The following is a 24,638-nucleotide window of genomic DNA, read 5'->3' as shown; positions in this document are numbered from 1 at the left end:
ATTGTTAAACTAATTAGACTTGAACAATGTATAAATCAAAAATTTTAAGTGCAGGTTAAGCTTGATTGGACACTGAGCATAATTCTAGCATTTGAAATAAAATAGATAAAAAAGGGACAATTGAAAGGGTATGTTCAGCTCACTGTGACTGGTCTTTTACTGCCATAGGTCATATATTCTGTGTCATACATTTTAGGGATTGACATAATTTCTTTCGGGCCGGGGCTTGCTATTACCCATGGGGTATCGACTGGACAAGAAAATATTTCTTTTACTTTTACATCAGATGGTTTGCGGAATGAGTCGGCGACTAACGATTGCAGGCCTGTAATTAAAAGATTTTGTAAATTTGTTGTAAAAAAAACAAATTTTAGGATTTTTCTGAATCATTCATAAAATGATTGCTTGCATGTCCAATTATTCTGGTCCATTTCTAAGTAGGTTAGATCGATGTCTCAAAAAACAGTAATTCTAAACTATTGGAACTGATAAAATTTCACACCAGAAGCCCATCCTTGACTATATATAATCCTATGAATTATTACATCAAATCAGTTTGAGCAACTCTATCAATCACAATACCAGACTCCTTATTAACGCAGGTTTAGTGGTGTAATCAGTGGTCCAAAAACTCCCATCAACCAGGTATACCTAGTAAGCAGCCATCTTGGAATACTAAATGACAAAAATATAACTAGCTATTTGTTAACGAATCTCACCGACTTTCCTCTTCTTGACCTTCTCATTTGAAATTTCTATAAGGTTAGCATAATTAAACCAGAACATATATAGCGTTTCATACCTTTGTGAGGAACCGGAACCATTGCTTTTGGTATTCTCGGAATTTTCGTTGCTGATGGAAACCAAGTTGGATCTCTTAATGGAGGTCGTTCTCTTGGTACAGAATGTTTCGGAAGTGGATTTAGTTTCGATCCATGACCCCAGGCACGGGGATATTCTTCACATTCCCAATATGTCGTGGCGTCTTTTTTCGGATAATCGAGCAACTCTTCCCTAACATTTAAAGAAAAATGTCTAAATGAAAATTTCTTTTGGCCCAACGAAGTACTGTTTCTAGGAATGAATCTCAACGCATTTAAGAATTCTTTTTGTTATATACAGGAATGTGAATGAAATATTAGAATACATTTTGAAATTTGATATACAGTATTCTTAATTTTAGGAATATTTTCATTATTGACATATGATGTTCTGATCAAAATTACCAACAAAAACAATCTAAACAACCTTCACTTTACCTTTCTGCACTATGAAAATCGGTCACTGTAATATTAGAATAAGCTGTACAAGTCAATTGCTAAATACCCGATTTGGAATATATTCCATTTTTGAAAATATTATTTCGCAGTAAAAGTTTAATACAATATTAAGATGATTACCTGTTGAAAGATCTATGATCACGTTGTGTTGTACTTGCATAAATATCGTTCATATTTAAAACTCCCTTATCCCGAATAAAAAATGGTTTCGCAGTCATAGATCTATTATGTGTGCTTGCAATAACATTTTGTGAGGGTCCATTAACATGATGTTGTGACAAATTAAAAGGTTGAAGACCAGCTTTAAAATTTGTTCTCATGCTCGGTGAAATTTCTTGTTTTCCTTGATATTCTGCTTTCATTTCTGAACATTGATTTCCAACTTCCAGCGGTGTTCTCCATTCTCTAACTTGCATCTTTGGAAGATAAAAAAAATTTGAGTACATAGCTACAAATGCATAAGAATATATATACGGTATATTTGTATATAAATGTATCATAGTTACACTGCGATATTGTGAATGAAAATACATAGACTATGGGATATGATAATAAAGAAATGTGCATATGCTCGGCAATGAGCAAACTGAAAATTAATGTATCTTGTTTACAATTAATATGACAACTCATATGATTAACTATAAATTTAAAGATGACATGGGTAACCTACGGCCTGCGGGCCAAATTTGGCCCATTGGGTAATTCAATTTGGCCCGCCTGATGCTGCTAAAACTAAACTAAAACCAAATTTTGATGTTCAGCTGAAAAATAGCTCAAGAAATTTGTTGAGATTGCGATTAAATTTAGTTTTGGCACGAGGCTTTTTTTTGCCACTTTTTGACACCGCTTTTGCAACACTGTAAATATTGTTCATAAATCAGTGCTCTTCAACAGGGGTTCTGCGGAACCTTAGGGTTCCGCAATACATGGCATGGGGTTTCGTGAGTTTATAGGGTTTCTTAAGGGTTCCGCGTTTTTTTTTAGGGGAAATCATTTCTTGCTTCAGCATGTTGATCGATCATTATGAATATTCTTAGACCACTGTGTCGCATTCAAACTCCAAGTAAGCCAGTTCGTTAAACAGGAGGTTTAATCACAGTGTAGTTGATAGACAAAACAGAAATATTTTCAGTTGTTGCGTCACTTTAGTCATTTTTATGCAACTAACTGTTAGTTACTAACAAGAACGCTGCTGCACCATAGTTACACAATGTTCAAAGTATGTAGATATTACTCTGTAGATATTTCGTTTTACAAGTATTTCGTTTTTTTTTAATTTTGTTAATTGGGGTTCCATAAAAAACGAAAAATGATATCAGGGGTTCCACAATAACAAAAAGGTCGAAGAGCACTGTCATAAAAAATCATCTTTTTACGTTATACTTACATGGCCCACATGCCTAGGTAGACAAAATTTTTGGCCCTTAGTCAAAAAACTGTGCCCACCCCTGATATAGAGTGTAATTAGCATGTAGTTTATTTATTTTTTACAAAGGAGATTGGTTTGAATGCAGGCCATGACATAAAATATTAAGAAAAGTAATCAAATGAGTAGCTTCAATCGTCTAATTTTTCTGGGTGCAAATAGCTGTATATGTGGTACAATGGCTTCAATAACTAAAAAATTTGATATTTACAGTACCTTTTCAATATTATCTTTAACAAAGAGCACTTTCCATGATCCAGCAGCTTTCTTGTAATGGGGATGTGATAAAACACCCCCTATATATTTAAAATCATGTGTAGTACCAGTAGTTGTATGGTAATTGTTTATCACTTGGTCATATGGTATAACTTGGTCCTGCACAGTCAATGGTGGAGGAAGATCATCGCAAACAGTCCTCTGAAATATAAAGTAAAATCAATCAAATTTATTGTACCGGTAGTTAATTTTAATATCCGCCATTGTTTTGCGAATAATTTGTGAATTTTGGTCTGAACTGTACAATTGATCATTACAGTATTAGAAAAATGATGGATAATTGTTTTTTCATTTGTGGAACGGAAAATAAATTTTCTAATATTACATTACGCCGTCAGTTAAAGTACAGAAATACCGGTACTGTATTAAATAATTTTAGTGTGGACTGATTACAGGCTAGGGTTAGCAATATAATCAGAATTGGTCTCAGATAGTTTACCAACTAATCCGTCACACATTTCTAATGTGGACATAAATTTAACGCTTAATTGAATAACATACCATGTGTTAAACGAAACAGACCGAGGGCGGTCTGAACTCTTACCCGGAAGTCTGAGGGAGGAAAATAATATCCTTTTGAATAATAATGACCTCGACCAGTGCTGGTTTTCCTCAGATCCTCGCCATTAAGCGGCATAGGCCTAGCTACCTTACCGTTCATCATTCCGAGAAAAATAAGTCGGAAAGCAGTGAAATATAGAAATAAGCAAGCTACTACAAGAGCAAAATTTATTACAGGAGTGCGCGTTGCTAATAGTAACGTCCGAACGTCGCGCATCAGTAGTTCTGGTAACATGGTGTCTCTCGAGAAGTCACACAGTTCAGTGAACTGTAATCAGCGAAATTATTATCTCCAATTATAATATTAAAATTACCCAATGCGGAAAAAATAGATTTGAATGTTTGGAAAATTAGCATGTCCGAGGCGTAGACATATGATTGCGTCACGAATACCGGTATCATGAGTTCGGCTATTTATTTGTTGGGTTGTTGATAGAAAAACCGTTTTTGTGAGATAATAATAAAGTCAATCGGATTTTGGTTTTGTCCTCCAACTTTGCTCGTCTTTGTAGCTGAACCTACAAATAAGTCTGCATCTGCAATGACGCAAGCTGCTAATAGTTTAGTTTAGTATTAAGTCACAACCGACTGGGTAAGAGCTATTTCCTCCGATAGTTTTGCCCTGAGGATTTTCTACTACTAAAGGATTTGAAGACAGGACAGCCCTTTGAAAAATCATATCGGGTTGGTTTTCGTAAGTTGTACCTCACTAGAACGCCAAAAATTGAGAATCGTTTGCAGGTGAGTCGCATATCTATCATGAAGCTAGCACGCAAGCGGCCGCGGTGAACTTAGTCGGAAATGAGCCGACTATTACCATTGATTGTTCTTTTTAGCAAGTTCGGGATAAATTGAAAATGGTTCATAGCGTTGGCTTTCTAATTTTGTCAGAGGTGCAGTGTTAGGTGCTCGTAGACCTGATATGTATTCCGGAATAGTCTTCATAAATGGTAATAATTTAATATTTCATTATTGGCTTTAACCATTTTTGAAGTCATTTGGTTTTAAATTGTTTCAATTGTCCCCATGTGTTTTTGGATTGTAGACTTGCAGTTATTAACTCGAGAAAAATCCTTAAACCGCGCTGTCGGAACGATATCGTCTCATAATTGTACTTTTGCCCTTGCCTGCCACTTCATTTCACATTTCCAAAATCTGCTCCCCTCTTATTATTAGACAGTCGTCCCACATTTATACAACGTATTTCACTTGTGCAACCTCCCCCACCCGGAGACCCATGATTTAAACACGAGCAAGTGTGGGACAGGTAAGTGGGTCGTTTGAGACACGATAATTATATAAACTTATTGATTTAATTAGGTTTATATTGAAGTTATTAGGTAAAAGCATTTCACAGCGTATACCATACACAGGCAATCAAAGACTCCCTTTGAAAAATTTGTAATTCATTTTTCGCATTTTGTCAATAGTTTGCTGGTTTCGGATGCTGGTATATTATGTGACAACTACAACATATTTGACAAAAAAGGAGTTGAAGCTATTTTAGCGGTGTTGGTTGTTAGTAGTGCTTGAGTGTTGATTATTCTCTTTTTTGTAAACAAGTTTCTTCTCTTTATTATGAATATACTCCGCTCCCGCTAAACAAGAGAAAGAAATTGTCGTACGTTTAAAAAGCATTTATCATGATATTGCAAAATCTTAAGAGTGGATTCAAATGAGGTAATGCATAGTCAGTTCCAGTGAGTTTACTTTAACGAGGCCAGTTTGGTATGATGGTGGGGTTGTCGAATAAAAAAGGGGATCACATTATCCAGTTCAGCTTGGAGGACGTGGGCCCATTATACACAGGACACATATATGCTAACGATGAGTGGAAAGATCAAGAACAAATTCTTCAAGCAACTATCGTGGAATCTTTGTATGGTTGAAAATAAATAGGATAAAGAAAATCGAAACAAAATTATGGCCTAACCTGGTACACACACTACAGGAGTACCGATTCTCTAATGTGCGATGCACCGCCGTTTCGTAGTAGGTAGTAAAATATCAGTCATTGAAATACCAAAACTTACCATAGCACAATATACCAAATATAAGAAGTCCGATTTGAATGTAAAGTTTTACACTGACACATAAGTGGGGACTACATAAGTATGCAACCGCTATTCCAAGCGTTATCCAAAAATTCCAGATTGTGAAAGAAATTTCTTGATTGTGCGGAAAATATTCCGTGTAAAAATCTGTATAAATATCGAAATGATTAGTTTTAACGCGGGGCTCATTTGTGAATGTGAACACTTTAATTACTTTACAAAAATTGAAAAATTTCAATTTCTATCACTGACAATATCTTTAATATCACAGTAAAGCATACCTATGCTGCAATTCTTCCACGTTCCATCAGAGAGGCCATACATAACACCAATCAAGTAGACAAGGTACTTTGTATCATCTTGTGGCCTCCACAGCAAACAGTATATAAAGTTTGAAAAGTCTATCACGCATGCGAAACTCATTACAATATTTCTACCAAATTTGTAGACCATTCTTGGCGTGGATGCTGACATAAAGCCGCTGACAAATGCGTAAACAATCATTACAGCCCCCACCTGAATAAAAAAACTTTCATTCATTATAAAGTGGTAACCTAGGTGTTACTATATTATACTAACTTGAATTTATTATATGTACTACTAAATACATAGAAACCAAGATCGCGCAAGATATACCGGTACGGTACTGCAACTTGCTCAAAAAATCGGCTGGCGATTATGGCGGAGGCGGTCAAGTGTGACGCAAAGCAAAAGTGTTCCCATTTAATTTGAATAAACAGCAAAATTAAAAATTATTAGCCCTTTAGCGACTTTTCCATCCTTACTGGTACTGAATGCTTAGATAAATTGCTATTGGATGATCAGTTAGTTGATCAGATTTCGCCAGAGCACTCACTGACAACGACATTTCTATTAGACATTCAAGACCTATGTATTAATTTCTAAAATTACTCTGTCTTAATCACATAAATTGTACAAATTCAAGGAAAGGCAAACAATTAGTTAAATTATCTCACTTGCTCGACCCCAAGCACACACGAAACGAAAGCTCGATTCATTTCACCGTATATGAATGCAATGAATATTCCAAGGTAAAACAGAATAGGTGATACCAGCAATTGCTTTGGGTTGCAAATTTGCTTCCATGTTTGCTTAAGTGTTAATACATACGAGAAGTTTGTGTTCTGTAAATAGGAAACGATTAGAAATCTAAACACTACAATGATTTAAGTTATCGGTAAGATTTGTCACTTCTGCGGTGTCCAGTGCAAATTTTCCAGCTTGTTGCTTGTTGTAAAATGTTTTACCAAAAATGGATAAGATTGTATGTTTTTTTTTCTTCGGATCGACTAATATAATTCAGTCTGCATTTAATAAAAAAATTGCTAGTTTACCTGGAAAATGATCTCACTTTCATCGTCAGTATTCTTCTTTTCGTACAACACGTCTTGATCATTAGATTCAACTTTTTGTGGCTTTGAGTTCGCTCTCGGAAGTAATTTAAAATGAAGGCAAATTCCAATGAGAGACATTGCACAAAATATAGAAATTAGGATATACAGTGAGTACGAATCGGATGGGACGTAGCTATCGATGTTTTCGCTGGTAACATTTGAACTTTGACAATCGTTTGCTCCACAGTATTGATACTGAATGTATGGTTTCAGGTGCGTCTCCGTTTCGTTTGCTTGTAAAAGATCTGAGGATAAATTGTACGATGTAGATATTTCTTGTGTTTTATTTTTGAATCCATATAATACGCCATAGCTGACGGAACTGCCAAAAATCTGCCAAAACATACGCAATATGGTTGATTCGAAAATTTTGAATTCAATATTCTCTCATGAATGAATCACACTTACCTGACCAAATTGAAACAGCACATAAAATAGGCCAGTATATTTCAAAACATATGATTCAAACGGTTTGGTTCCAAACTCCCCATGTTGATACCCGAAATGCCAGAAATACATAGGTAATGTCGTCCACACCAAGGCCTCACCACATCCAACTAGAGCGCCGGCAATTATCATGATATAAGATTCTAATAATAAGAAAGAATACATACAGTAGAGAACGAAGCAAATGTAATGAAATGGGCATAGATAATTTCGGTTGAGGATACTCACTGGGGTAAAAGTTAGCCAAAACGTAAATCAAATATCCCATTTCGCCGATGACAGTTGCTCGGTGTGATCCAAATCTGAACGAAAAGCATTTAATTCAATAAACCAATAAACCTGCATCAAACATACAACCATGCTCACCTTCTGATAGCGATGGGAGTTATAAATATAGAAAAAACAATTGACGATGTATAAGCCACTCCCAAGGAAAGTGTTCCTGCAATAGAGAACAACAGATTTGATGTTTAGTTTAATGCTTCATAAATTTTGTGATGTTATCACGCATTACCAATGCCTTCCTCAATGTTGATACTGCTCTGCAAGCCCGCAATTGAGAGGTATGGCGCAAAAGCCAGCAAAAAACATATATTGAATATCCAAAATTGCTTAGCGGTCTTCCTCGTCCCATGCTTTTTGTGTTTCCTATTATATGGTATGTCTTCTTCCTTATATTCTTTTGGTTTGCCATTATTTTCTAATGGCGTCATTTCATCAGCTGGCGACAAATCCATATTCTAACTGTTAACGTGAGAGCATTGTTGTGAAAATGTTAAAATTAATAAAAAACTAAATATATATATATGGAATTGCTCTTCGAGCTTCTCTGAGCAATTATTCTCAATTATTCTAACATGGAGATAATTGTAAACAACATCATTTTAAATTTTTTGTAATCAGTAAGTCAGTACAAAAAATAATATACTCACAAACAGAAAAATATAGTTGAATTAAAATCAGTTTTGCACTTTTCGACAAAATTTATTTCAAAATGTAGCATTTTTCTGACTGCGCGATAAAATTAGCTTTCGTTAAATAATATTCGTCAATACGCAACGCATAATTGTTGAGAAGTTCTAGACGTTTAAAGGTACCCGATATTTCGACTTATTTTATTATCCTATCGATACGGCGCCATGGACCTTCCGGATCAGAGAGTAACTACGCTCACATAGGTCAGAGTAACCTATATTAGTAGTAAACCTGAGAGCGATACAGCTTATGGTTCTTTAAATATCCAAGCGTATCTTAGATAGCACTTTACACAATTATCGTTAAGTCTTTATACGCTGAACCTGACCAAACACAATCTGTTAGGATTCTTGCTCAGTAAATCCATACTAAGTCTACAATTTCTAAACCGACATGTCCCGATCTGCCAACGTGTATTTGCATTAGGTCGCTGCAAAAAAGTTTACTGTGCTAATAAAGCAACGTAGTGTTTGAATAGCTCCAGTTCATTCCAGTATCATGAATTTATGAATAATAAAACAGTGAACCTTTGATTATTTTCTACACTGTATGTTTGTAAACACTAGCACTGAATAGCTAGTACATGGATGGCGAACCACTAACCTAATTGGGTAATAAAGTATCCTGCAAATAAGTCTACATCTGCAATGACGCAAGCGGCTAATATTTAGAGCTAAGTAACAACAGGTTGGGTCAAAGCTATTCCCTCCGATAGTTTTGCGCCGAGGGTATTTTGCTCGGCGTCGCAGAATAAAGGTCCCTCGACTACTGCCGAAAAAAAACAAAGTTGAAGTATTAATACCTTTTCCTAAACTCACGTATTTCATTTTACATGCATCAATATATTCAGTTCGAAAAATTTGCAGAGAGGACAGGTTTTCGGAAGAATCATGACGGTTTGGTTTTTGTAGGTTGCACCTCACTTGAGTAAAAAAAATCTAAAACCCCACAAACCAAGAATGCATATTTTGGCATTTTTACCATTAATCATTTCATTGACACAGACATTTCACGTAGATTTTGGATATATATAAATTAATCTAACCATTTGCAGATGAGTCGCACATAGCACACTTGCTCACTAACGCGGTGGCGATTATTATTAGCAAGTTCGGAATAGTTTGAAAATAGTATATGGCGCTAGCTACCTAATTTTGTCAGCATTAAAAGGCGCAGTGTGTAGTGCCCGTAGACCCGATATGTATTCTTGAATAGTCTAAGTCAGGGGTCACCAAACTACGGCCCGCGGGCCGGATCCGGCCCGCGACGTCATTTCATCCGGCCCGCGACGTCATTTTATCCGGTCCGCAATAACACACAAAAATGGCTAAATTTTTTTCCAAGGGAGATTTTCACGAGCATCGTCGTCTTTGTTTATTCCGTAACATTGGCCAATCGGCAAGATGCAAAAAAGTGACGTAATAATGGGCCTTTCCGCGTCCGCTCAGACACTTTTGTCACCCTGACAGATTTCCAGTCGTGGTTGTAAACAAAACTTCGTTTTTGCGACTTTGAATGCTACCAGTACGTAACGTTTTCTGCGATACACTTGTACACTCGTGGCGCGTGCTTTCGACGAAACTGTTTGTTTTTGATGCTAAAATAAACGTCGAATGTGCATTTTGTGCAGTACTGTAATCCCTCGCGTACTGCTCCTATTTCAAAAGCCACACTAACTTTTGTACTGCTTTAATGCGGATATTCATGTAGGTATGTTACAAAAAAATTGAAGTCCATCCGATTTAAATAAAAACTGCTCCAGTGGAAAGATCTGAGTAAAAATAGAAAACAATACCAAGTTTATAATAAACGGTCAGGAAATAACGGAGATATCGGAATTTTAGTACCGCCCGACAGGCCAATTTTTCCATAATGATTGTATTACTTTTTTGATAAGAACTGAACTAAATATGGAAAAATAACACATATCAATCACTAATCTTTCGATGTGCGTCACATCTATGGTATATTGAGACTATTTCAGAATTTATTCTGGCAACGGTCATTGACACCGCCGAAAGATCGTCGCAAATAAACGCTGGAGTTGTGCATGATAGTTTGACAGTGGTTCATTGTGGGTAATAATTAACGATGTTCTGATTGTACGAACTTCATTAAAATTGGTAAGTATCAAGTTAGGAAAGAAATACACAAGTCCACATATATTTTATTGGTGTCCATAGACAATATCATTAATTCGCACTACGTATAACTGGAGCGTAATTTTTAAAAGCGTCGAATGTTGGAAAATTTATGCGCTACTGAAAAAAATCAAATACCAGATAATAGTTGTTTATTTTATCTAAATTATGTCAAAATTTCATAGAATTCAAAGCTACAGCAGGTAGTCGTTTTTATGAGCGGTATTTCAACTCGGCGTAACGGTACTTAGCAGACCGTAGTAGTATATATTTACGAGGAGACGTGATGCGTACATTTTTGCCGCGGATTTTGTAACATTTCTAATTCATGACGACAACGTTTTGATAACAGCTAAACTCAGGATAATTGTCTAGATATAGAAATCTTGTTAATTTTTTTCCTAGGATGTTCTCGATCTGTATTCTGCGATATTCCCAACATTTGTGAATTTATTGTATTGCATTGACAAAAATATTCATCCGGCCCGTTTCAACACAATTTGAGTCATACCCGGCCCGCGGTCAAAAAAGTTTGGTGACCCCTGGTCTAAGTAGTACTAATTTATTATTCTAATATTGGCTTTAGCAATTTTTGAAGTCAATAAATATAGGTACAAATATTCCCAGCCTAGTTAGATATCCAATTTTCCCCGACTCCACAGCCATGCCTCTAACAAAGTTTAGTTCTATTATATAGCGCATTCATGAAAATGCGTACCTATTTGTTTTGAAGTTGATTCAATTCACTTCATATTATTTTGAATTGCAGTTAATGGCCAAATTCTTTATATACACTACCTACGGTATGTTGTTTTGTTGTAATTGGAGCTTTAGAAAATTGCCCAAACCTCGTTGTCGGAACGGTGTCATCTCATAATTTTACTTTTGCCCTTTTCTACCACTTGTCACATTTCTAAAATCTGCCCCGCTCTTATAAGTCGACAGTCGTCCCACATTTATATTACGTATCCCATTTGAGCATAGTCTAGTTTATTTTCCCATTCAGTGAGAAATACCATACGAAATTGACAAAAAATAAAATTAAACACACATATTACCGGGGAAGGGAAGCCGCGGGGAACCAAGATTGGTTATCGACCACCGACTCCCAAGGTTCAATATCTAATTAAATTTATAATGATAGAAATTAACTTTTTAGAATATAGTTATAAAAGGTGAATATTAGAGGTTGGCAGCTAACCCACTAACAGAATCCACTTGACGTGGAGGTTATATGAGACGACCATAAATGTTACATGGCATGACAACTATCTTTAAGCGAACCCACCAGACAACTTAAGGCAAGGGCAGGTAAGCAAAGTTGCTAAAGTGTGTAAACTGATGGAAGTATATTAGTTGCTATGGTAACTTTGCCATTCAATTCGATCCAGTGGTGCAGTGTTGGCCGGACATTGAAAGAGATGGGATGAAATAGCGAAGAAAACAGGTAATATATTTCAAATAGAAACACCAGATCTGCGCAGTAAGGTACTAATTTAGTCGGAGTTCCGTGTAATCACTCATGCTGTCATGCAAATACAAGAGCTGAAGAAGTAGCTCATTAAAACTATATTTTATGATAGACGATCGTATGGACATGTCATTGAGTCAGTCGCTCTTTAACATATAAACGAGATGGCGGTTGGAGACCGCCGACTTGTTGATCTAGCGGCGTGTATCCTTCGCTTTGACTCAATAGCGACACCACGTGTCACATCACTGATTAATCAATAACTCGTATACGACATAATTCATTCAAAATCAATAGGCCATTCATTCAAAATCAATTCTAGTCCGAGATATGATGAATGCACATACAACATTTGGAGCAGATTCAACCTGGCTTTCGTGAAATATCGCGTAACGAAAGTGTCCAACAGACAAATACCTATCAAAATACTTACCGATCGAGATCGATAAGAAGTAATAATCACTTGCCATAAAAGGAGACAAGTAACATGCAAGAGCAACCTCTCCCACCACATGATAATTCGAGGTAATTATATAATACCAATTTTTAAATTGAGTATTGAAGTTGCCTAAAAGCGTTTGAGCGTACACTTTAAACAGGCCCTATTTAATCATTGACCTCTCTGGAAAATTTGCAATTTATCCCGCATTTTGTCAATAGTTTGCTAGTTTCTTTTGATTGCATAGTTAGCATTAATTAAAATTTGTTTTATGGCTTCAGAATATTAAATGTTTAGGTGACAACTACAACATATTTGACAAAGAGGGACAAAGAGTTGAGGCTATTTTAGCGGTGTTGGTTGTTAGTAACGCTTGAGTGTTGATTATTCTTCTTTTTGTGCACAAGTATCTTTTCTTTATTATGAATGTACTCCGCTCCCGCTAAACAAGAAAAAAAAATTGTTGTACGTTTAATAAGCATTTATTATGATATTGCAAGATCTTAAAAGTGGATTCAAATGAGGTAATGCATAGTCAATTCCAATGAGCTTACTTTAACGAGGCCAGTTTTGTATGGTGGTGAGGTCGTTAAATGAAAAATGGGGATCACATTAACCAATTAAGTTGGGAGGACATGGGTCAATATAACAAACAGGACATATATTCTACCGACAAGTGAAAAGATCGAGGACAAATTTGCCGGGCACACATTGCGGAAGCTTTGATGTTTGATTGAAAAGAAATTCTTCAGTTAATAAACCGAATATTCTCCGGTGCTCCAGAAGTGTGTATACCAATATGGAGGTAACTAATTTTGTTCGCCGACTTTACATCAAGTTGTGTAGAGGGACTGATTACCAGGCGTTTCTGTCCCATCCCATAGCAATTTATGCCTATCCCATCCCATTGGAATGCAATTCAATGAAAATTGTTATATATATTTAGGTTTAACGACAACTAAATATAACTACATGTACAAAGAGACATGCAAAAAGACAAAATGTATTGACTTTGTTAACTTCAAAAATTTAGAACTATTATATAACTAAAAAGATAGCTAAGTATATGGACACTAAGTTCATACCGAAATGTTCTACCATCTATTTCCCGGAAATCATACGGTATCCTGAACAGCCACGGTAATTTACCAGTACCTGTATCGGGGTAACGATGCGCATACTGTCCTAGCTTTTTCAGGTCCTGTGAAGATGATCTATGCTACATGATTCAGTTAAAAGATCCAAACAACATGAGCAACAATAAGAACAACACCATATCAACAAAACGATCCATAGGCCCAAATACAAATATGTGCTGTCCCATCCCATTCACATCGACAAGCCTGCTGATTACTATGGGCACGGGGTATATTCACTTGGCTAACACAGACAGTCCCCGAACTCGTAATAAAACTAAAATAAGGAAAATCGGAATAAAATCATGGCCTAATCCTAACCTGGTACACACACTGAGGGAGTACGTCAATGAAATACCAAACTTACCATAGCACATCATACTAAATATAAGCAATCCGATGTCAATGTAAAGTTTTACACTGACGCATAAGTGGGGACTCCATAAGTATGCAACGGCTGATCCAAGCGTTATCCAAAAATTCCAGACCGTGAAAGAAATTTCTTGATTATGCGGAAAATATTCCGTGTAAAAATCTGTAAAAATATAGAAATGATTAGTTTTACCAAGGGCTCATTTGTGAACATTTCGATTTATTTACACAAAATTGAAACGTTGCAACGCAGCCTGTTTAATATCAGAGAAATCCATACCCATGCTGCAGTTCGTCCACGTTCCATCAGTAAGGCCACACACAACACCAACCAAGTAAACAAGGTACTTTGTATCATCTTGTGGCCTCCACAGCAAACAGAATATGAAGATTAACAAGTCTATCATGCATGCGATACTCATTACAATATTTCTACCGAATTTAGAGATTATTCTTGGCGTTAATGCTGACATAAAGCCGCTGACAAATGCGTAGACAATCATTACAGCTCCCACCTAAATATAAAAATAAAGAACCTCAATTCATTATAAAGTGGTAACCTATGTTTTACTATATTACATACTAACAAGAGTTTATTATATATACTGTACTACCAAATACATAGACACCAAGATAAGGTAAGATATACCAGTACGGTACCGCAACTTTCTTAAAAAATCGGCGGGCAAATATGGCGGAGGCAGTCAAGTGTGACGAAATGAAAAAGAGTTCCCACTTATTAAATATTAAATTAAACAGCAAGAATAGAATTAATAGTATTCTAGCTATCTTTTTTCCTCTTTAGGTACGGAAAATTGAATCGCGTAGATGAATAGCTAGCTATTGGATAATAAGTTTATTAGATGTCGCCAAGGCATTCACTGACAAGGACATTTCTATTAGAGATTCAAGACAAGTGTATGAATTTCTAAAATTACTCCTCTGGCTCAATCACATAAACTTGTACGAATTCATGAAAAGGCAAACAATTAGTTAAATTATCTCACTAGCTCGACCCCAAGCACACACGACACGTAAGCTCTATTCATTTCACTGTATATGAAGGCAGCGAATATTCCAATGTAAAACAGAACAGGTGACACCAGCAATTGTTTTGAGTTGAAAAATTGCTTGTATGTATGCTTAAGAGTTGATACATACGAGAAATTCTGCAAATTAGAAACGGTTAGAAATTTGTACATTACAAAGATTTAAGTTATCAGTAAGATTTGTCACTTCTGTGGTATCCAGTGCAAACTACTGGTACTTGATTCAATAGTCCAGCTCAAATATTTTGTTATCTTTGAATGTCAATTTGTTCCATTATTTTAATAAATGCCCTTCTGTGGTTGTATCATCAACCTAGATATAGATGTCATTTGTCTCTACTCGCAACTTGGGAATATAAACTTATCCTACTTTAAGTTTGGATCGATTACATGACAATAAAACATTTAGTAAGGTATAGACTACTTGTTGAAAAATATTGGACCAAAAATGGGTAGCATTGTAGGTATGTCATACTATTAGAGCAATCGGTATGATTTTATAATTCAGTCTACAATTAAAAACGAGTATTGCTCGTTCACCTGGGTAATGATTTCACTTGCATCGTCAGTATTTTTCTTTTCGTACAGCACGTCATGGTCATTAGATTCAACTTCTAGTGGTTTTGTGTTCGCTCTCGGAAGAAATTTAAAATGAAGGCAAATTCCAATGAGAGACATTGCACAAAACATAGAAATTAGGATGTACACTGAGTACGAATCAGCTGGAACGTAGTTATCAATGTTTTCGATGGTAACGTTTGGACTTTGACAATCGTTTGCTCCACAGTATTGATATTGAAGGTGAGGTTTCAAGTCCGTTTCGTTTTCTTGAAAAATATTTGTGGATGAGTTGTTCGATGTAGATATTCCTTGTGTATTATTTTTGAATCCAGATAATACGCCGTAGCTGACAGAACTGCCAAAAATCTGCCAACACATACGCAAATTTGTTGAATCGAAAATTTTAAATTCGATATTCTCTTATGAATTAATCACACTTACCTGACCCAATTGAAACATCCCGTAAAATAGGCCATTATATTTCAAAACATATGATTCAAAAGGTTTGGTTCCAAACTCTCCATGTTGATACCCAAAATGCCAAAAATACATAGGTAATGCCGTCCACACCAAGGCCTCGCCACATCCAACTAAAGCGCCGGCAATTATCATGATATAAGATTCTAATAATAGGGAAGAATACAGTAGAACGAAGCAAATGTAACAAAATACGCATAGATAAACTTGGTTGAGAATACTCACTGGGGTAAAAGTTAGCCAAAATGTAAATCAAATATCCCAATTCTCCAATGACAATTGCACGGTGTGATCCAAATCTGAACGAAAAGCATTCGATTTAATAAAGCAATAGGCTAAATGCATTTAGTTAACCGTTGCATCAAACACACAACCATGCTCACCTTCTAACAGCAATGGGAGTTATAAATATAGCAAAAACAATTGACGATGCATGAGCCACTCCCAAGGAAAGTGTTCCTGCAATATAGAACAGTAGATATGATGTTGAGTTGTAAGCTTCAAAAATGGTGTGATATTATTCAATATTACCAATGCCTTCCTCGATGTTGATACTACTTTGTAAGCCCATAATTGAGAGGTATGGCGCAAATGCCAGCAAAAAACATATATTGAATATCCAAAATTGCTTAGCGGTCTTCCTCGTCCCATGCTTTTTGTGTTTCCTATTATATGTTATGTCTTCTTCCATATATTCTTTCGGTTTGCCATTTTTTTCTAATGACGTCATTTCATCAGCTGGCGACAAATCCACCTTCTAACTGCTAACGTGGGGGCATTGCTGTGAAAATGTGGAAATTAATCGATAAATTTGACATTGACGGAGAACATTGAACACACTTATTTATATTATTCTAACATAAAGATAAATGTAAATGACATTTGTGGACCATTTCAAAATTTCCCTCTTCGTGTAATTACTAAAAAATTGCAATATTCCAGTTACGTGTATAGCCGTTTTTTACTCTTATACCCATTTTTTCAGATTTTAGGCCATTTCGTCGTTAGAGATCGCCCTTTACGTAGCTACGTAATCTGTACGTCACTAAGCGTACGACCGCTTATCGATCACCAGTCACCTGATCATCCTCGATCACCGATCACCTGATATATTTTTCACATAAAAAAAACAGAAGATTTTGAGTCATGACTCACTAACAAACAGAAATAAATATAGTTGGAATAAAATCAATTTCGCAATTTTGGACAAAATTTGTTTCAAATGTAACATTTTTTTCTGACTGCGCGATGAAATTTTATTTCGTTTAAAAAGATCCTTCAATACGCTACACATAACTGTTAAAAGTTATAGATGCTGAAACTAACCAATATTTCGACTTATTTTATTGCCCCATCGATAGGGCGCCACAGACCTTCCGGATGAGAGAGTAACTTCGCTCACATACGTCAGAGTATGATTGTAATGTCGAAATGAACTTATATATATATTAGTAGTGAACCTGAGAGCGATCCATGACCAGCTTAGCTAATGGTTCCTTAAATCTCCAAGCGTATCTTAGGAAGTACTTTACACAATTATCAACTTATAGATATAAGTCTTAATACGCTGAACCTGACCAGACACAATCTGTTAGGATTTTTGCTCATCAAATCCCTACTAAGTCTACAATTCCCGACAAGTCCCGATCTGCCAATGTTTATCTGCTTCATGTCGAAGTGCTTGCTTCATAATAGTTTGCTTTGCTAATAATACAACGTAATGTTTGAATAGCGCTATCGTTCTTGTATAATAAATTTATGAATAATAAAACAGTAAACTTATATTTCATTTTCAACAGTCTATGTTTGTAAACACTATAGCTAGTGCATGGATGGCAAACCACTAACCCGTATGTAATAAAGTGTCCCTGCAAGTAAGTCTGCATCTGCAATAACGCATGCGGCTAATAGTTAGAGTTAAGCAACAACAGGTTGGGTCAGAGCTATTCCCTCCGATAGTTTTGCGCTGAGGATATTTTGCTTGGCGTCGCAGAATAATGGTCCCTCGACTACTGCCGAATAAAACAGAGGTGATGTATTAATGCCTTTTCTTAACGTACGTATTTCATTTTACATGCATCAAAATATTCAGTTCGAAAGATTTGCAGAAAGGACATGTTTTCGGAAGAATCATGACGGTTTGGTTTTTGTAGGTTGCACCTCACTTGAGTAAAATAAAAATAAAACCCCACAAATCAAGAATGCATATTTCGGCATTTTTACCATTAATCATTTCAATGACACGGACATTTCACGTAGACTTTGGATATATATAAATTAATCTAACCATTCGCAGATGAGTCGCACATAGCACGCTTGCTCACTAACGCGGTGGCGATTATTATTAGCAAGTTTGGAATAGTTTGAAATTAGTATATGGCGCTAGCTACCTAATTTTGTCAGCATTAAAAGGCGCAGTGTGTAAGTGCCGGTAGACCCGATATGTATTCTTGAATATTCTTCAAAGTAGTACTAATTTATTATTATATCATTGGCTTTAGCAATTTTTGGAATCAATAAATATAGGTACAAATATTCCCAACCCAGATATCCAATTCCACCCCCGACTCCACAGCCATGCCTCTAACAAAGTTTAGTTCTATCATTTAGCGCAGTCATGAAAATGCGTACCTATTTGCTTTTAAGTTGTTTCAATTCACTTCATATTATTTTGAATTGCAGACTTGCAGTATTTGACCAAATTTTTTATATTTACTACCTACGGTATGTTGTTTTGTTGTAATTGTAGCTTTAGAAAAATACTTAAACCTCTATGTCGGAACGGTGTCATCTTTTAATTTTACTTTTAATCTTGCCTACAACTTAACACATTTCCAAAATCTGCCCTGCTCTTATTAGTCTACAGTCTCCCCACATTTATACAACGTAGCCTATCCCAATTGTCAATATTTTTCTGGTTTCTGAAGAGGGTATAGTGTTTAAGCTTTGTTTTTGCGGCTTCGGGATATTTGTTTTAAATGTTTATGTGACGACTGCAACAAAATTTCAATACTAATTTTTAGCTGTTTTTATTGTTAGCAGTGATTGAATGTTGATTATTCTTCTTTTTTTCAACAAGTTTCTTCTCTTTATGATGGATATACTCCGCTCCCACTAAACAAGAAAAAGAAATTGTGATTCGTTTAAAAAGCATTTATTATGATATTGCGAGACCTGAAAAGTCAGTCAGTTCCAAAAAGTTTACTTAAACGAGGCCAGTTTTGTGTGGTGGGGGGTCGTTGAATAATAAAAAGATATGATCACACTAACTTATCAAGTTGACGTATACGGTATAACAAGGGTGAGCAAAATATTTCGGTTTAAGAGCCGGATGAAGCAAGTCACAAATATGTGAGAGCCGCATAATTTTGAAATATTAATATTGGAGCTCATTAAATCATTCGCATTGTAACGGTTACATTGGTACTAATTTGGGAGATGCGCATTTGTGTAGCGCGACGCGAAATCGGCATTTGGGCTATTACTCGCTTTGTGTTGTTGGGATCCGAAACTGCGACAACATCAACAATCTTTTTTTCACAAAATCACAGTCAGAGTATGGGTGTTTCGAGCAATATTCCATGATGAACCAAAACTAGCTCCAGTTGTTGCATCGGATTGCTTGGCAAATGATATCATAAATTTTGTTAATTATGTGCGAGAGGATTGCTGGACTCTTTGCCGTCGTGAAATATCAGTCAGTGAAATACTTACTTACCATAGAACATTATAGCGAATATAAGAAGTCCGATTTCAATGTAAAGTTTTACACTGACACATAAGTGGGGACTCCATAAGTATGCAACGGCTATTCCAAGCGTTATCCAAAAATTCCAGATTGTGAAAGAAATTTCTTGATTATGCGGAAAATATTGAGTGTAAAAATCTGTAAAAATACAGGAGTGATGGGTTTTAGCGCTCTTTAACATTATACAGTAATGCATACCCATGCAGCAATTCTTCCACGTTCCATTGGAAAGGCCACAAAAGACGCAAACCAAGTAGACAAGGTACTTTGTATCATCCTGTGGCCTCCACAGCAAACAGAATATAAAGTTTGACATGTCTATCAAGCATGCGATACTCATTACAATATTTCTACCGTATTTGGAGATTAATCTTGGCGATGATGCTGACATAAAGCCGCTGACAAATGCGTAAACAATCATTACAGCTCCCACCTAAATAAAAAAAACTTTCATTCATTATGAAGAGGTAGCCTATGTGTTACTATATTTTACTAACAAGCGCTTATTATATATACTACTAAATACATAGACATCAAGATATCGCTTAGATGAAAAGCTAGCTATTGGATAATAAGTTGATTAGATGTCGCCAAGGCACTCACTGGCAAGGACATTTCTATTAGAGATTCGAGACATGTGTATGAATTTCTAAAATTATTCCTCTGGCTCAATCACCTAAACTTGTACGAATTCAAGAAACGGCAAACAATTAGTTAAATTATCTCACTTGCTCAACCCCAAGCACACACGAAACGTAAGCTCGATTCATTTCACCGTATATGAAAGCCACGCATATTCCACTGTAAAACAGAAAAGGTGACACCAACAATTGTTTTGGGTTGAAAAATTGCTTGTATGTATGCTTAAGAGTGGATATATACGAGAAGTGCTGCAAATTAGAAAATGTTAGGAATTTAAACGCTACAAAGATTTAAATTATCGGTAAGATATGTCACTTCTACGGTGTCTAGCGCAAATTTTCCAGCTAAACTCAACTTATGGTACCTAATTCGGTAGTCTAGTTCGAACATTTTATAACCCTCGAATGTCAATGTGTTTCATTTTTCAATAAATTCCCGAGTTTGGGTATATATCATCAACCTAGATATAGATGTCAATTGTCTCTACTCGCAACTTAACAATATAAACTTTTAATCCCAATTTAAGATTGGATCAATTGACTACTTGTTTTAAGAATCTTTTAACAAAAATAGGTAGCATTGTAGATACGTCATACAATTAGAGAAATTATTATGTTTTTTTTTCTTTGATCGACTATAATATAATATAATTCAGTCTACAATTGTAAATAGCAATTTGCTCGTCTACCTGGATATTGATTTCACTTGCATCGTCAGTAATTTTTTTTTCGTACAAGAACTGATCATTAGATTCAACTTCTAGTGGCTTTGACTTCGCTCTCGGAAGAAATTTAAAATGAAGGCAAATTCCACTGAGAGACATTGCACAAAATATAGAAATTAGGATATACAGTGAGTATGGGTCGGCTGGAACGTAGCTATCAATGTTTTCGCTGGTAACATTTGAACTTTGACAATCGTTTGCTCCACAGTATTGATATTGAAGGTGAGGTTTCAAGTCCGTTTCGTTTTCTTGTAAAAGATCTGTGGATGAATTGTACGATGTAGATATTTCTTTTGTTTTATCTTTGAATCCATATAATACGCCATAGCTGACGGAACTGCCAAAAATCTGCCAACCCATAAACAAATTTGTTGATTTGAAAATTTTGAATTCGATATTCTCTTATGAATGAATCACACTTACCTGACCCAATTGAAACATCACGTAAAATAGGCCATTATATTTCAAAACATATGATTCAAATGGTTTCGTTCCAAACTCCCCATGTTGATACCCGAAATGCCAAAAATACATAGGTAATGCCGTCCACACCAAGGCCTCACCACACCCGACTAGAGCGCCGGCAATCATCATGATATAAGATTCTAAAAATAAGAATACGACAGAAAGAAGCAAATGTAACCAAATAGGCATATATATATGGACTTGGTTGAGAATACTTACTGGGGTAAAAGTTAGCTAAAATGTAAATCAAATATCCCAATTCTCCAATAACAATTGCACGGTGTGATCCTAATCTGAACGAAAGGCATTCAATTCAATATAGCAATAAATGCATTCAGTTAACCGTTGCATCAAACATACAACCATGCTCACCTTCTGATAGCAATGGGAGTTATAAATATAGCAACAAAAATTGACGATACATAAGCGACTCCCAAGGAAAGTGTTCCTGCAATATAGAACAACAGATTTGATGTTAAGGTGAATGCTCTAAAATTATGTGACATTATTAAACATTACCAATGCCTTCCTCGATGTTAATACTGCTTTGTAAGCCCGTAATCGAGAGGTATGGCGCAAAAGCCAGCAAAAAACATATATTGAATATCCAAAACTGCTTAGCGGTCTTTCTTGTCCCATGCTTTTTATGTTTCCTATCATATGGTATGTCTTCTCCCTTATGTTCTTTCGGTTTGCCATTATTTTCTAATGGCGTCATTTCTACAGGTGGCGACAATTCCATATTCTAACTGCTAACGTGGGGGCATTGTTGTTAACATGTAGAAATGAATCAAAAAATAAATATATATAGAGTTTCTATTTGGGCTTCTCTGAGCAATTATTCTCACATGGGGCTATTAAGAGCGATAAATATATGACATTAACAAAGAATATTGATTACACTTGTTTGATATTATATAATATTATTCTAACATAGAGATAACTGTAAATAACATTTGGGGGACATAAAAAATACCCGTCAATACGCAACCCATAATTGTTAAAAAGTTATAGACGTTCAAAGGTACCCGATATTTCGACCTATTTTATTATCCTATCGATACAGCGCCATGCACCTTCCGAATGAGAGAGTAACTTCGCTCACATACGTCAGAGTATGATTTCAACATTGAAATAAACCTATATTAGTAGTGAACCTGAGAGCGATACATGGCCAGCTTAGCTTATGGTTCTTCAAATGTCCAAGCGTATCTTAGATAGCACTTAGTTACACAAGATACACAATTATCGTTTAGTCTTCACACGCTGAACCTGACCAGTCACAATCTGTTTTGCTCAGTAAATTCATGCTAAGTCCCTATCTGCCAAACGATATTTGCTTTATGTCGCTGTGTTCGCTGTATAATAGTTTACTTTGCTAATAATGCAACGTAATGTTTGGATAGCGGTTTTTGTATAACAGGGGTGGACAACCTACTTGCTACCGCGATCGACTAAAATCGTCAAAATATATCGCGATCGACTTAGCGCAACGGTAATTAGGTCATGCAAAAATGAGTACTGAATATGTAGATAACTGCACACGCGTATTCAAAATTTCCGCTGATGCCAATGCGCTCGGTTCCTTGGGCGCATTCTCAATGAAATCGCCGGTCGGTCGGTCGATCGACGTGTTGGCCACCCCTGGTGTAAGGCAGTGAGTTGAATCGGAGGTGTGGTTTCAATTCCACTCAGTAATAACTATATTTCTGTAAAAATATTACAGAAAAATTAGAGATTATATATTATGTACTTCATAGAAATAAAGCATAATATGTCTTAACGAAATATCGAATAGCACCTGTGGGCCGCGAGACGAGGCTGTTTATATTTCAGTTTCTTAGCATGCATAAGGGAACTACCTGAAATGATTTTAAAACGCTCCTTAGAAAATTAGTAACAAATAATACTTTGTTCTCGTTTCCAAAAGTTGCACGTTTCACGAAAAAGACGCTTCAACTACAAGACATATGTGTTTACTATCTGTTCTCTATTCTCTGCTTTTCCGATAACAGTGGCCAATGAAGGCAGACTTCTGCATGACGTAACAATAGGACTTTGATCTGCTGTAGTGGATTCCTGTGGTCGGATGAATCTCAGATGTACTGCTCGCTTTTGCGTTGAGTTGAGTAACCTTTCCATAGTCTTTCTCAGTTATTATTAGGTAATAGCAATTTCAAGTGAGCACTAGCTCATAAAACGTTGTTAAATAGGTACGGTATGGTAATTCCAAGGAAAACTAGACTTAGAAAGATGTGTCACAAACAACGATATTTTCATGCTTGTATGGAAAGTTTATAATTAATTTAATGACGATTCTTGACTATTCAGCAGATTTATACTACTATGAAGGCTACGCCTACAGCATGTTTGATCAGAAAATAATGGCCGTTTGTGCAATGCACGTTTGTGTGAAAGAGTGGAAAGTAACCAATTTTACTGATGTCAGTTGGTCTACTCTAAATTCACAGAGTCGACAAGAACCTGGGCAGCAATGATAAGGTATGCAGGAGTTGAAACAAATAAAGCGATTGAGAGGTTAGGGAGATCGTGTATCAAGTGGTAGGCTGACAGTTGATGTTTCAGAATATACAGGGCAATTCAGATTGTGTGATTTATCGAGATTCAGTGTAGATATAGTCTAGTATGCAAACACTGCAGAACTGTAGTGCATCAGATAAAATGCATTATGTATGAGAAGTATTAGTCAGTATTCAGTGGTATTTTTTTTTTGTCAAAAAATACTCATGTTGATAATAAATGAAGCACAACCAGTGTTAGCAAAACGATGTGATTTGCCGACGTTTCGAATTTCTATACAGAAATTCTAGAAAAACTTCATCAAGGCATGATATGGAAAGGACACAAGTGGATATATATAGCGCAAGAAAAAGAAAAAAAGGGAAAATTATCATGACGTCAACTCTAATCTAAAAGGATGATGAAAGAAAATATATATAAATAAACAAATTAGCGCAA

At 35.9% G+C, this 24,638-nt stretch overlaps 4 protein-coding genes across 4 annotated transcripts; all 4 read right to left on the bottom strand.

Moving 5' to 3' along the window:
* Nucleotides 1-134: 134 nt before the first annotated feature.
* Nucleotides 135-3,619, bottom strand: LOC120333819 (stabilizer of axonemal microtubules 3-like). The gene is made up of 5 exons (XM_039401200.2): nt 3,527-3,619; nt 2,923-3,123; nt 1,401-1,696; nt 803-1,014; nt 135-325 (listed from the first exon to the last, which is right to left on the bottom strand). The coding sequence occupies exons 1-5, from the start codon at nt 3,617-3,619 to the stop codon at nt 135-137; spliced, it is 993 nt and encodes a 330-aa protein (XP_039257134.2).
* LOC120334541 (protein unc-93 homolog A-like) lies at nt 2,986-8,617 on the bottom strand. The gene is made up of 11 exons (XM_078109369.1): nt 8,392-8,617; nt 7,974-8,203; nt 7,826-7,901; nt 7,688-7,761; nt 7,421-7,602; nt 6,953-7,345; nt 6,575-6,742; nt 5,879-6,113; nt 5,577-5,744; nt 3,527-5,141; nt 2,986-3,123 (listed from the first exon to the last, which is right to left on the bottom strand). Exons 2-10 carry the CDS (start codon nt 8,194-8,196, stop codon nt 5,047-5,049), a joined length of 1,614 nt encoding a protein of 537 aa, XP_077965495.1. The 5' UTR covers nt 8,197-8,203; nt 8,392-8,617; the 3' UTR covers nt 2,986-3,123; nt 3,527-5,046.
* A 3,271-nt stretch (nt 8,618-11,888) lies between these two features.
* LOC120334542 (protein unc-93 homolog A-like) lies at nt 11,889-16,888 on the bottom strand. Its single transcript, XM_039402051.2, has 9 exons — nt 16,612-16,888; nt 16,464-16,539; nt 16,306-16,379; nt 16,045-16,226; nt 15,583-15,969; nt 15,001-15,162; nt 14,274-14,508; nt 13,989-14,156; nt 11,889-12,927 (listed from the first exon to the last, which is right to left on the bottom strand). Exons 1-9 carry the CDS (start codon nt 16,808-16,810, stop codon nt 12,833-12,835), a joined length of 1,578 nt encoding a protein of 525 aa, XP_039257985.2. The 5' UTR covers nt 16,811-16,888; the 3' UTR covers nt 11,889-12,832.
* A 4,216-nt stretch (nt 16,889-21,104) lies between these two features.
* Nucleotides 21,105-22,401, bottom strand: LOC120334543 (protein unc-93 homolog A-like). The gene is made up of 5 exons (XM_078109451.1): nt 22,179-22,401; nt 22,032-22,107; nt 21,816-21,952; nt 21,618-21,772; nt 21,105-21,542 (listed from the first exon to the last, which is right to left on the bottom strand). The coding sequence occupies exons 1-5, from the start codon at nt 22,399-22,401 to the stop codon at nt 21,105-21,107; spliced, it is 1,029 nt and encodes a 342-aa protein (XP_077965577.1).
* Nucleotides 22,402-24,638: the final 2,237 nt, after the last annotated feature.

The sequence above is a fragment of the Styela clava genome, chromosome 15 (assembly GCF_964204865.1).
Source record: "Styela clava chromosome 15, kaStyClav1.hap1.2, whole genome shotgun sequence".
Lineage (NCBI taxonomy): Eukaryota > Metazoa > Chordata > Ascidiacea > Stolidobranchia > Styelidae > Styela > Styela clava.
The sequence above is the reverse complement of the archived record's forward strand: the minus strand, read 5'-3'. Positions and strand labels throughout refer to the sequence as shown.